This window comes from Nycticebus coucang, chromosome 2, assembly GCF_027406575.1.
Source record: "Nycticebus coucang isolate mNycCou1 chromosome 2, mNycCou1.pri, whole genome shotgun sequence".
NCBI classification, from domain to species: Eukaryota; Metazoa; Chordata; class Mammalia; order Primates; family Lorisidae; genus Nycticebus; species Nycticebus coucang.
In genome coordinates, this window is record NC_069781.1 from 88,193,392 (window position 1) to 88,208,144 (window position 14,753).

At 40.0% G+C, this 14,753-nt stretch overlaps 1 protein-coding gene across 4 annotated transcripts in view; it reads right to left on the minus strand.

Moving 5' to 3' along the window:
• PRUNE2 (prune homolog 2 with BCH domain) overlaps positions 1-14,753 on the minus strand; it is a 297,926-nt gene that overhangs the window by 41,737 nt on the left and 241,436 nt on the right. For all 4 annotated transcript variants that reach the window (XM_053575620.1, XM_053575648.1, XM_053575640.1 and 1 more), the window contains exon 10: positions 3,242-3,321. In XM_053575620.1, coding sequence (XP_053431595.1) covers positions 3,242-3,321 — 80 coding nt within the window. The remainder of the gene's footprint in view (positions 1-3,241; positions 3,322-14,753) is intronic.

Genomic DNA, 14,753 nt, shown 5'->3' on the forward strand with positions numbered 1-14,753 from the left:
GCAGACCCACTAAAAAAAAAAAAAAAAAAAATCTTTGTATGGGATTCAGACTCCTTTCTTTCTTTCTTTTTTTTTTTGAGACAGAGCCTCAAGTTGTCGCCCTGGGTAGAGTGTTGTGGCATCACAGCTCACAGCAACCTCCAACTCCTGGGCTCAAGCGATTCTCCTGCCTCCGCCTCCCAGGTAGCTAGGACTACAGGCGCCCGCCACAATGCCCGGCTATTTTTTGGTTGCAGCTGTCATTGTTGTTTGGCGGGCCTAGGTTGGATTCGAACCTGCTAGCTCAGGTGTATGTGACTGGCGCTTTAGCTGCTTGAGCCACAGGTGCTGAGCCCAGATTCCTTTCTTGACAGCAGGCCTCAGTGCTGCCTCCCACAGGCCCCATCAGTCATGGCCATGTGCAAACAGGAAATGGGAACTATTGCTTAAATGGGTACAAAATTAGTTCTTAGAATTTCCCTGTTCAGGTTTGAGAACTTGACATTGCTATGATACTGAATTGAATTTTTATGAGGTATATTGCACAAGAATAGCAGTTAAGCTTACATATACAGTAGTCCCTCAGTATCAATGGGTGACAGGTTCTAAAACATCCCCCCCCCACCACAAATACCAAAATTCGAGGACACTCAAGTTCCTGATGTAAAATAGTACAGTATTTGCATATAACCCATGCACATTCTCCTGTTTACTTTAAATCATCTCTAGATTACTTACAATACCTAATACAATGTCAATGCTATATAAAATATTATACCATGTTGTTTAGGGAATTAACAATAAGAAAAGCACATCTGCATATGTTTAGTACAGATAAAATTAAAAAAATATATTTTCAATTTGCAGTTGCTTGAATCCATAGTTGCAGAAACCATGGATATGAAGGGCTGACTGTATTTTCTAACGGTTCATATTGATTTTGATCCTATGGAATGGAGGTTAAGAAATTGGTCATGTTCATAGACACTCACCAAATTCTTCTCTTCTGGTCCAGACAACTCTGTATATGATCATTAGTGAACTTCTCTTGCCTTTCCTGCTGGCATTTGGGGGGGGGGGGGGTTTTAATAAAATCTAAAGTATCTTCCCAGGTTACAATCTTTGAACCCACACAAGCAGTGCCAATATTGCTTGACCAACGTAGTGGTGACTGTGCCAAGGTCAGGCCCCTGCCCTTTTACTATGCTGTGTATGTTACGGCTCAAGTGCCTTTTCTTTAGTTTAATAGCAGAGCTGGTGAAGTCACTTTTAATCATGTTTATCCCAACTAAATAAAAGTGGAGAGATGACCTAATACAGTACAATAAGAAATATAATTGGTCTTTAGCCCGGCTTTAGGAAACTGAGTTCCTTACACCCTTGGAATCTCCTGAGATAGACAGTATCAGAAGGGAATTAAATTACAGGACCCTTAGCTGGTGTCCACTAGAGAACTGGTGTGTGAGGAAAAGCCCCTATACATCTGGTCATAAGAGTGTTCTGTGTGAGAAAACAGTTTGTTGTCCTTATTCAAAAATGGAAATGATAGGATTCCCCAGCACAAAGTATTTTGAAGGTCGTCTGGTATAGCCCTCAACTCTGGAATTCCAGCTCTGGCCTTGTGCTAAGGAAATTAGCATTGTTCTTTTTTTTTTTTGGCCAGGGCTGGGTTTGAACCCACCACCTCCAGTATATGGGGCTACGCCCTACTCCTTGAGCTACAGGAAATTAGCATTGTTCTTTTGTCATTAAGATTTTTCTTTTCCGTGTGGAACATTACCCAAACTGAGTTCCACATAATGTTTTTATGTATTATTTGAAAAAAAAAAAACCTTTCTATTGACCCATAAGTTTGAAAGACATTGGGTTTCTATATTATAGGGATTCTCAGAGCAGTGATGCCCAAAACACATGTCTTGTGAAGATGGAAATGTACTACATACGGCCATTGAACACTTAAAAGATGGCTAATGCTACCAAAGAACAGAATTTTTAAAATTTATTTTTCATTTTAATGAACTTGAACAGCCATATGTGGCTAGCTGCTTACCAGATAAAATAACCATAGCCTTACTACTTTTACTGTTCGAAAGTGCTTGTGAACTTGAAGATTGGGATAGACATACAGTTATCATGGCCTATTCAGTCAGAGAACATTTAAGAATAATTATGTCACATGATGAGTACTTTATTTTATTTTTTTGAGACAGAGTCCCACTCTGTAGCCCCGGGTAGAGTGCCGTGGCATCATAGCTCATAGCAACCTCAAACTCCTGGGCTCAGGCAATCCTCTTGCCTCAGCCTCTGGAGTAGCTGGGATTACAGGCGTCCACCACAATGCCTGGCTGATTTTCTATTTTAGTAGAGATGAACTCCTGAGCTCAAGTGACCCACCCACCTTGGCCTCCCAGAGTGCTAGGATTATAGGTGTGAGCCACTACACTCAACCACATGACTACTATTTTTTTTTATTTATTTTTTTTTTATTGTTGGGGATTCATTGACATGACTACTATTTTAAAGAATGCATTTTAAATACTAGAACAGAAAACAAATGCAATTGCCTTCAATCTTCCTACCCCATTCTAGGCATGGCTGAGCATGCCATGATTCAGGATGTTGGTATGATACGGTACTTGGGGCAGTGGAAGAGAGTGACCTGCGAATAAAGTGAGAGGTATGTAGGTTGCAAGTGAAATTAAAAAACTACTTTTTTCTTTTGCAGTTTTCAGCCGGGGCCAGGCTTGAACCTGCCACGTTGGCATATGGGGCTGGCGCCCTACTCCTCTGAGCCACAGGCGCCGCCCAAAAATTACTTTTTGTGAATATCTTGGGTTATAAACCCTTCCACTGTGGGTTTTTATTGTTGTTTTTTATAGTGAAGGTACTGAACATTCTTGATTGTCACATTTCCAATTTTAAACATTCTCATAATTATATATAAATTTGTGAAGTCAACCACTGGTCAGAATTTGGTATTATGATACATGGTAGCCAATTATCATAGGAGCTAAAAATATTGGCAGATAAGGCTGTGTGGTCCGGGAGATAACTGTGGCCCACACTGGTAAGCATCAGTATTCAAGCCAACTCTTAACCAAGTGCAGCCTAACACCTGCCTCTCGCACATTTTTTTTTCCCCCTTGTCACTTTTATCACTGCAATCATAAGCTGGATGTAGAGGAAATAGTTCTCTCACTGAATAATGATCATGTTTAGATATAGAATATCACTGAAGGAAATGAACTAACGCTCCTCTTACCAGGCCTCATCTCTGCAGCACCAGGACTCAGCATTCCCTCCTCAAAGGCGATGTCCATTCCTACATCCTCTGAAGACAGTCTGGAAAAAAAGCAAAGCAAAGAGTGTAAAATATTGTGTAGGACTTTTTTTTTTTTTCCAAAAGGAAACTCACAAATTCCAGTATCACAATTTCAACTCACTTGAAATAAATGCTGTGTGTGTACTGAATCCACTGTAAGTGGCCCCAAATTAGAACCAAGACTTTCTGTAGTACCAGGAATGAGAACCACACACACCAGTTCCACTTACTTAAGTCAAGTCACTCCTCCTGCAGGTACATGTAAGTAAACACATGCCAAGTAGAAAATTCAGAAATAGTAAATACGAACAACTAGTAAAATATACTTCGGGGGACACTTAGTGTTTTTTTTTTTTCAGTAAGAGAGTCAATATATGTGCTGCAAAGACAGGCTTGAGTCTGTATGTCTCTCTTGCCCTCTGTACACATAAATCTGAGCATCTTAAATCTTAAATTGCCACGGGCAGAAGAGGGCATACTCTGCTGATCTTACTTTATTATATGTAAACTAGGGATATACCACCTGCCTCACTAAGTTGTTGAAAGATGAAGCTACCAAAGTAACATGCCTAAAATTCCTGAGCAGGCGTGCATTGATGCTATTTTTGTTCTTTTTCTTTTGAATATTTAAAGATTCATTGTGGATATACATTGGTGAAGATGGTTCTGGCGATGACTTACATCTCTTATCTCTAATCAATGCCAAGCCCAAGACTATATTAACCCACTTTGTAAAAGAAGTATAGCTAAACAGTAAAATAGCAAAGAAAATTGTGACAAACCTATACTCTCTTCTAGGAAGCTGAGCAAGTGTTCACAGGAAATTATTTTATTTCCATGCCCTGGCCCTTATTCAGTAAATGCCCTTTTACCATGATAATTTACTTTCCTTCTTGGTGGCTTCTATGTAATTTTGCTCATCTAGGGTGAATCTTGATGTAGGAACTAATCTAAATTGAAACATAATGAACATTTACATTAAAGTTCCAAACTTAGTTTGTCTTTCTCTCTCTTACTGAGACTTTTATTCATGTCAGTCTGTGTCTACCAAACATTTGGAGTTTGATCAACTTCTCCAGGATCCAAGTCAAATCCCCTCCTACCAATAAAGCACTATGGTGAAAAAAAATTCTATTCCTCTAGAGATAACTGCATTTGCTTCATTTACTCAACAAACATGTATTGAGTGTCTACTGCATGTAGAGGCTATAGGCAGTGTTTTTCAACCATTTTTTTTTTAATTTCATGGCACGCTTAAACCTATAGTTAAACTTCCATGGTATACTTAAGTTATGTTGATACTTACTGTCCTTTGAACTTCTTTAGAAAATAATTTAATAAATAAATCTTTTTCAAAAATTGCTGCAGAGGGAGCAAGATGGCAGCTAAGTAACAGCTTCTTTGCAACCGGGAGCAGTGAGATTGGAAAAAGAAGACTCCAGGCATCTCTGGCTTGTGGGCTCTGCCCAGAAACATCCCTTTGGGGAACACAGGGAGACAGCAAGAGATTTCTGGACCCCAGGAGGAGGACAAAAGCAGAGGAGAAGTGGCAAGTGGTTGCCATCGGTCTGAGGCTGCCACAGCTGTAATTAAACAGCAGCTAGATTGCAGACAGGGAAGGCCTTCCCTGTGGGTTGGATTTTTTTGTTTTGGACTTGGGCAAGAGTTGAAGGTGACTTTAAGTGTTGTCCAGGGTCTAGGACTGAGCCTCTGGGCCAAAATGGAGCTAACATTGTTTGGTTGTGGGACACCTGCCCCTGCAGGCTCTGCCCTCAGGGTCGCAGAGTGAGGTTTGGGCTGGGAGACCTTGGGCGAGTGATCTAGTGACTGTGAGCAGCACCAAAGGCCAGGACTGAGATAGTGGGGAAGAGCAGAGCCTTCAGTGTTTGGCAGTGGGAAGGCTGCCTTTCAGCCTGGACCCTCAGAGTCATAGAGTGAGGCCAGTTTTGGTGCACCCAATAAGCAGGCAGCCACTTCAGGAGAGATCCCAGTGACAAGTGCTTTCCTGGGAAAGCTTCTGCTTAGCCAAGGTTAACGGTTTAAAGTCTTTTAACTGGGCCGAGGAGAGATTAGGTTCTGAACCCTGTAGGGCTTGAGGGCAGAGAAATGAGCAGAGGCCTCTAATCTCCATCTCATACAGCTGTATCAGCATTGTGATTAGCATCTCATACCCCAGAAGATAACCTGTTGCCCAGACAATATTCAGCAAGATATATATACTGCTTTGGGCTTTTTTTTTTTTTTTTTTTTTTAATTTTAGCATTTTTCTCCTAGATTTTTCTTTCTTTTTTCTTTTCTTTCTTCATTTTTCTTTTCTTTTTTCTTTTTTTTTTTTTGTGGTTTTTTTTTTGTTTGGCCGGGGCTGGGTTTGAACCCGCCACCTCCAGCATATGGGACCGGCGCCCCACTCCTTGAGCCACAGGCGCCACCCCTTCATTTTTCTAGTTTAAATATAATTGTCCATTATTGCCTTCTTTAATAATAAGAACTGCATTTTTGCTAGTGTTTCTGCTCCTGTTATTTGGTTTTTCCTCCAATTTTATCCTGTAAGGTTTTCTGTTTGTTTGGGTTTTTTTGGTTTGATTTATAGTATTTTTGTCTTTCCTTTCTATTTAGTGGAGGTAGGGTACTATATATGCTCAGACTGGCAAAGAGCTGCTGACCTAAAGAGAAACACGCAACCCAGCATCCCCAGAGGTTGGGGGGTTTAAGGTGTGGGTCAAAGTACCCTACTGTACACCTTTATTACTCTTGTCTCCCTCTTTCTGTGCTTCTCTTCTTTCTGTCAATATTCCCTTTTACTCATCCCCTCTCCTTTCTCATTTTCCTTTTCTTAAATTACTTTTCCCTTCTTGCTCTTCAATCTTCTCATCCTTTTAGTCATGTACTAAAATGACTCACCAAAACCTTAGGCCAGAGGCATGGTAACTTAAAGAGCAAGAGGAAGTGAAAGGAAAATTTGGGCAAGGAAACAGACAAAAGAAAATGCTCATGAGGAAGAATCAGCAGAAAAATCCTGGCAGTATGAAAAACCAGTCCAGAGCAACCCGCCCCAGCCCCATTCCCCACCCCCCACCCCCGGGACCATGAGGCACCTACTGCAGAAGATTTCACCTATTAAGAAATGTTAGAAATGACAGAAGGGGAATTTAAAATACAGACAATGAAAACAATGAAGGAAATTGCTGAGAAAGTGGAAAATAACCAAAAACCAATGAAGGAAAGTGCTGAGAAAGTGGAAAATACCAAAAAACAATGAAGAAAATTGCTAAGAAAGTAGAAAATAACCAAAAGGAAATCCAAAAACAGAATCAAATAAGAGATGAACAATATGAAGAATATAGAAAGGATATAGCAAAGCTGAAGGAATTGAAGCAGTCAATTAGGGAACTTAAAGATGCAATAGAAAGTATCAACAACAGATTAGACCATGCAGAAGAAAGAATCTCAGAGGTAGAGGACACAGCTCTTGAGATAACTCAGATAGTTACAAGAGGCAGAAAAAAAGAGAGAGAGAAAGCAGAATGTTCACTGACAAGAGTTATGGGACTTTATGAAGCTTTCAAATATGTGAGTTATAGGTATCCCAGAAGGGGAAGAAGAATGCCCCAGAAGAATGGAAGCCATACTAGAGAATATTATAAATGAAAATTTCCCAGATATCACCACAGATTCTGACACACTCCTTTCAGAGGGATATTGGACCCAAGATCACTTCAACGCAAATAGAGCTTCTCCAAGACACATTGTGATGAGCTGTCCAAAGTCAAGACAAAAGAAAAGATTTTGCAAGCTGCCAGGAGTAAGCACCAATTGACCTACAGGGGCAAATCCATCAGGGTCACTGCAGACTTCTCTAATAAAACATTTCAAGCAAGAAGACAATGGTCATCTACCTTTAATCTACTTAAACAAAACAATTTCCAGCCCAGAATTTTATATCCTGCTAGGCTAAGCTTTAAAATTGATGTAGAAATCAAATATTTTACTGATATGCAAACATTGAGGAAATTTGCCACAAAACCAGCTCTACAGGAAATACTGCAATCTGTTTTACACACTGTTCGACCATCACAGTGGACCACCAGCAAAGTGAACACCCAGAAATTAAAGGACATGGGTGGTGCCTGTGGCTCAGTCGGTAGGGCGCCAGCCCCATATACCGAGGGTGGCAGGTTCAAGCCCAGCCCCAGCCAAAACTGCAACCAAAAAAAAAAAAAATAGCTGGGTGTTGTGGCGGGCACCTGTAGTCCCAGCTACTCGGGAGGCTGAGGCAAGAGAATCACTTAAGCCCAGGAGTTGGAGGTTGCTGTGAGCTGTGTGAGGCCACGGCACTCTACCAAGGGCCATAGGGTGAGACTCTGTCTCTACAAAAAAAAAGAAATTAAAGGACAGAACCTAGCTTCCACAGTGATGCAAAAGATAAAACTAAGTAAAGGACTTTCACAAAATAAGATGAATAGAATGCTATCACACTTACCAATTATCTCAATAAATGTTAATGGCTTAATTCCCCACTAAAAAGGCATAGACTGGCTGATTGGATTAAAAACATAAGCCATCCATTTGCTGTCTGCAGGAAACACACCTAGCCTTAAAAGACAAATTAAAACTCAGAGTTAAGGGTTAGAAGATAATTTTTCAGGCTAACGGAATTCAGAAGAAAAGAGGGGTTGCAATCTTATTTTCAGATACAAGAGCATTTAAACCAACTAAATTCAAAAAAGACAAAGATAGACACTTCATACTGGTCAAGGGAAAAATGCAACAAGAAGACATTTCAATTCTAAATATTTATGTACCCAACTTAAATGCTCCCAGATTCTTGAAACAAACCTTAATTAGTCTGAGCAATATGATATCCAATAACACCATAATAAGAGGGGGCTTTAATACTCCTCTTACAGAGCTGAACAGGTCCTCTAAACAGAAATTAAACATATATAAGTGACTTAAATGATACTCTAGAACAACTGTTCTTGACAGACAGATATAGAACACTCCATTCCAAAGCAAAAGAATATACATTCTTCTCATTGCCCCATGGAACATTCTCCAAAACTGATCATATCCTAGGACAGAAAACAAACCTCAACAGGATCAAAAGAATTGAAATTTTACCTTATATCTTCTCAGACCACAAGGCATTAAAGGTGGAACTCCAACAAAAGACATTAACCCCCACATGAAGGGATGGAAATTAAACAACCTTATGCTGAATGACAGTAGGGTGCAGGAAGAAACAAAATAGAAAATCATTAACTTCCTTGAGTATAACAACAATGAAGACACAAGCTACCAAAACCTGTGGGATACTGCAAAAACAGTCCTGAGAGGAAAATTTATCACTTTAGATGCCTACAGCTGAGAAACAGAAAGAGAGCGCATCAACAAATTTACAAGCCATCTTATGGAATTGGAAAAAGAAGATCAATCTAAGCCTAAACCCAGCAGAAGAAACAAAATATCCAAAATTAAATCAGACATTAATGAAATTAAAAACAAAAGAATCAGGCGGCGCCTGTGGCTCAGTCGGTAAGGCGCTGGCCCCATATACCGAGGGTGGCGGGTTCAAACCCGGCCCCGGCCAAACTGCAACCAAAAAATAGCCGGGCGTTGTGGTGGACGCCTGTAGTCCCAGCTACTCGGGAGGCTGAGGCAAGAGAATCGCTTAAGCCCAGGAGTTAGAGGTTGCTGTGAGCTGTGTGAGGCCACGGCACTCTACCGAGGGCCATAAAGTGAGACTCTGTCTCTACAAAAAAAAAAAAAAAAACAAAAGAATCATTTAGAAAATCAATGAAACAAGGAGTTGGCTTTTTGAAAAAAAAAAAATGAATAAAATAGATAAACCTTTGGCCAGACTAACTAGAAATAGAAAAGTAAAATCTCTAGTAAACTCAATCAGAAATGATACAGGGGAAGTAACAGATGCCACGGAGATACAAAAGATGACCTCTGAATACTGCAAGACACTCTATGCCCAGAAATTTGACAATGCAAAAGAAATGGATCAATATTTGGAATCACATCCTCTCCCTAGACTTAGCCAGGAAGAAATGGAGCTCCAGAATAGACCAATGTCAAGCACTGAGATCAAAGAAAGAATAAAAAAATCTCCCGACAAAAAAAATGCCTAGTCTGGATGGCTTAACACCACAATTCTATCAAACCTTCAAAGAAGAGCTTATTCCCATACTGCAGAAATTATTCCAAAAAAATTGAGGAGGAAAGAATCTTCCCCAATATGTTTTATGAAGCAAACATCAACCTGATACCAAAACCAGGAAAAGACACAACTGAAAAGGAGAACTTCAGACCAATTTCACTAATGAATATAGATGCAAAAATTCTCAACAAAACCCTAGTCAGTAGATTGCAACTTATCATCCAAAAAAAAAAAAAAGTCATACATCATAATCAAGTAGTTTTCATCCCAGGGATGGAAGGCTGGTTTAACACATGCAAGTCCATAAACATTATTGACCATATCAACAGAAGCAAAAACAAAAACCATATGATCCTCTCAATAGATGCAAAAAAGCATTTGATAAAACCCAGCATCCTTTTCTAATTAGAATACTGAAGAGTACAGACATAGGTGGCACATTTCTGAAACTGATTGAAGCTATCTATGACAAACCCACAGCTAATATTATACTGAATGGAGTAAAACTGAAAGCTTTTCCTCTTAGAACTAGAACCAGGCAAGGTTGTCCTCTGTCACCTTTACTATTCAACATAGTGCTGGAAGTTCTAGCCAATATGACTAGGCAAGAGAAGGAAATAAAGAGCATCTAGATGGGAGCAGAGGAGGTCAAACTCTCCCTCTTTGCTTATAAGATCTTAGAGAACCCCAAAGACTCAACCACAAGACTCCTAGAAGTCATCAAAAAATACAGTAATGTCTCAGGATATAAAATCAATGTCCACAAGTCAGTAGCCTTTGTATACGCCAATACAGTCAAGATAAGAGGCTAATTAAGGACACAACTCCCTTTACCATAGCTGGAAAGAAAATGAAATACCTAGGAATATTCCTAACGAAGGAGGTGAAGAACCTCTATAAAGAAAATTATGAAACCCTAAGAAAAGAAATAGCAGAAAATATTAACAAATGGAAAAACATACCATACTCATGGCTGGGAAGAATCAACATTGTTAAAATGTCTATACTTCCCAAAGCAATCTACACATTCAATGCCATCCCTATTAAAATACCAACATCGTACTTTCAAGACTTGGAAAAAATAATTCTTCATTTTGTATGGAACCAGAAAAAAAAACCCTATCATTAAGGCAGTTTTTAGGAATAAAAACAAAGCTGGGGCATCAGCATACCAGACTTGAGGCTGTACTACAAGGCCATAGTTGTCAAAACAGCATGGTACTGGGACAAAAATAGAGACACAGACATATGGAACTGAATAGAAAACCAGGAGATGAAACTAACATCTTACAGCCATCTAATCTTCAATAAACCAAACAAAAACATAACAGTAGAGGAAAGACTCTCTATTCAATAAATGGCGCTGGGAGAACTAGATATCCCATGTAAAAGCCTGAAACTGGACCCCCACCTTTCTCCACTCATAAAAATTGATTCAAGATGGATAAAAGACCTAAATTTAAGGCATGAAATGATAGAAATCCTCAAAGAAAGCATAGGAAAAACACTGAAAGATAATGGCCTGGGGAAAGACTTTATGAAGAAGACTGCTGTGGCAATTCCAACAACAACAAAAATAAACAAATAGGACTTAATTAAACTGAAAAGCTTCTGTACAGCTAAGGAGACAACAACCAAAGCAAAGAGACAACCTACACAATGGGAAAGGATATTTGTATATTTTGAATCAGACAAAAGCTTGATAACTAGGATCTATAGAGAACTCAAATTAATCCACATGAAAAAAGCCAACAATCCCATATATCAATGGGCAAGAGACATGAATAGAACCTTCTCAGACGAATGGCTAGCAAACATATGAAAAAATGGTCATCGTCCCTAATTATTAAAGAAATGCAAATCAAAACCACCCTGAGATACCATCTAACCCCAGCGAGAATGGCCCACATCACAAAATCACAAAACTGCAGATGCTGGCATGGATGTGGAGAGAAAGGAATACTTTTACACTACTGGTGGGACTGCAAACTAGTACAACCTTTTTGGAAGGAAGTTTGGAGAACCCTCAAAGAACTCAAGCTAGACCTCCCATTTGATCCTGCAGTCCCATTACTAGGCATCTACCCAGAAGAAAAAAATCCTTCTACCATAAAGACACTTGCACAAGACTGTTTATTGCAGCTCAATTTACAATTACCAAAATGTGGAAACAGCCTAAAGACCCACCAACCCAGGAATGGATTAACAAGCTGCGGTATATGTACACCATGGAATACTATTCAGCCAGTAGAAAAGGTGGAGACTTTACATCCTTCGTATTAATGTGGTTGGAAGTGAAACACATTCTTCTTAGTGAAGTATCACAAGAATGGAGAAGCATGAATCCTATGTACTCAATTTTGATATGGTGACAATTCATGACCATAATGATATGGTGACATAATTAATAATTACGGTGGGGAGTGGGGGAAGGGGAGAGCAGAGAGAGTGTGAAGGAAGGGGTGGGAGAAAGGAAGGGCAGAGAGAGGGAAGGAGGGAGGGCGGTGGGAGTCTTGGTGTGTGACACACCTTTTGGGGGAAGACAATTAAAAGAGGGACTTTATCTAACAAATGCAATCAGTATAACCTGGTTTCTGTACCCTCAATGAATCCCCAACAATAAAAAGAGAAATTGACAAAAAGTTTCGCTGCATACCTAAGATCCTCTGAGGGCACAGAGTGTGTTGCTGTACACCAGTTGCAAATCACTGCCTTAGAGGAACAAAATAAAGCAGCCTTATTCTGATGGTGGAGATGGGATGATGGGGTTAAAACAATGAACACTGTCTCTAACAGCTCCGCACTGCTCCCCTCGTGCCTGTGTCCTTGCCAGCCAACCCCCCACACTCCTAAAAGCTCAGTATCTATTTTTTTCTTCCATTTCCTTTCTGTGGTTTAGATCCTGGGTGTTCTTTAAAACTATATCTGAACCCTGGTTGGAAAACAGTGAGCAATATGTTGGATTGTAAGTAAGGCTATAATGTATCATCAGGAACTAGATAACATGTGCCAAACCAGGGCACACTATGCTAGATGGGACTAAACCAAGTTGGTCAGCAACAGAGGTGGGAGAGGTGAGCAAAGTGAAGACCTATGCCAGGCCCCAGTTTTGAAAGTCCTGGGACCTACAGGGATGGATGTCTGGGTTTCCCATGTTGCTGCAGTATTTCAGATTTCCTTACAATGACCCCTGTCATTTGAAGTGATCTTGTGTGATCTCCTAGACATCAAACCTTAGTATTTTTTAAGGAGCAAAATGCTACTATTGCCGGGTAGGTGTGGTGGCTCACGCCTGTAATCCTAGTACTTTGGGAGGCTGAGGTGGGTGGATTGCTTGAGTTTGGGGTTCGAGACCAGCCTGAACAAGCACAAGACCCTGTCTCTACTAAAATAGAAAAACTAGCTGAGTGTTACAGCTGACGTCTGTAGTCCCAGCTACTTGGGGAGGCTGAGGCAAGAGTATCACTCAAACCCAAGAGTTTGAGGTTGCTGTGAGCTATGACACCAGGGCACTACCCTGGATGAAAGAGTGAGACTGTGTCTCAATAAAAAAAAAAAATGCTGCTATTAATAGCAGTAGAATTCAAATCTTTTTTATCACTTACTGTATTGGATTATTGAGCCTGAAATATCCTAAGTATATGTGCACATTTTATCTCTAGTTCACTGCCTAAATGTCAATTTTAACAAATATAATAAAGATATCAGATTTCTACCAGCCTGACAAAGCACATAGGGTAAAAGCTTTACTCTCAAAATAAATATGAATAATTTTAAAATAGATGGTATCAGCTTAAATTTTGTAGGCTTTTAAAAATGCTTGTGAGTTATGGACAACATCATAAAATAACAGAAAGAGTCCTAGGTGTGAGGTTATAGTTCTGAGTGATAGTTCTATTGCTCGTACCAAGAAGTTGAGAAGTTGATTAACTCAGAATATTCATTGACCATTATTGTGATTTTAAATGGAGATAATAAATAGTCAACCTCACAGTGACTGTGGACAATAAATACATTACAAATGAAGTGCTCTGTAAATCTCACAGGCATTGTCTGAATAAGGTATTACCTACCCTCCACTTAAAACATAATACCAGCAGCAGTAGTTTAATTAACCTATGTATTATGGTTGGACAAAACATAATTAAGATTACTATAATTTGGATATTAGCCCCGATAAAGGATAATTTCATGTCTGCACAAATCTCCTGAGACTAGAAATGCTCTTCAACTCATGATTGTTAGAGAATCTCACAATTTTCCTTTTTAACACAAAGCAGAAACCCTGTGTAAGAAGGTGCTAGAAAGCTAGCATTGGCACATACTGGAGGAAAGAAAACACTGAAGGCTGTGACCTGAGGGTGATCAGGGGAAAGAGACCCTCGCAAACCCATGTGTATTACAGAGGGCTATGGGGACCTGTCAGGAAACCTCTGGGATGGAGGGAATACTGAGCCAGGAGAGCCCAGAAGCAAACCTGGGAGAAAGTCACGCTCTTTGTAAACACTTCAACCACATTCATATTATCAGGCCTGTAAATATTTGTAGAAATGAACTGGCCAAATAGAGTAGCCAGCGATTAAGCAGGGTGCCAGTTTTACATCCATAATGTCCAGATCTGTCGGTAACAAGTCAATCCAGCATAAAGGCCCATGTTTTACCTTATTCATCAGTGGCAACTATTTAATTTGAGATTTTCTGTATGACAGGGAGCTAACGAACACACAGGTGAAGGCTGATTCTACTGTGGCTGAACTAGCTGCATGTCTCCCTCTAGAGGATGGATAAAAACTGTTTTGTAGTTTCTTTGCTGGATAGTATTGTAACATTGTTTTTCACCAAATATTTCTGGATCTCAGCTTTTTGGGTACTGCCCCCTGTGAAGCCGGGGAGCCACAGGACTTGTTTTGGCTAACCAAAAAAGAGTGGAGATGGCACATGTCACTTCTGATCAGAAGGAGAGCAAGTGCCTGGGTGAGTGCCACCTGCTCTTCCCACCTTGGTGGCTGTGGAGGGCTCTGCCAGGCTGCGTTCCAAATGCTTCTGATGAGCCAAGGCTCTGACTAAAGCTCGCTGGATCTGTGAACCAGAAATGATCTTCTGCTGTGTTTTGCAATACTGTGGTTATTGGTGGCTACATCACATTCTAGCCCTTTCTTACTGTTCAACTGACCTTTATTGTTTCTTTCGAAGAGAATCACACTGTGCTCAAAAATTTTTTTTTTAGTTTAGGTAACCTATTTTCCACATTCTCAGTCCAGATTTGTGTTTATAGTGCATATCTTC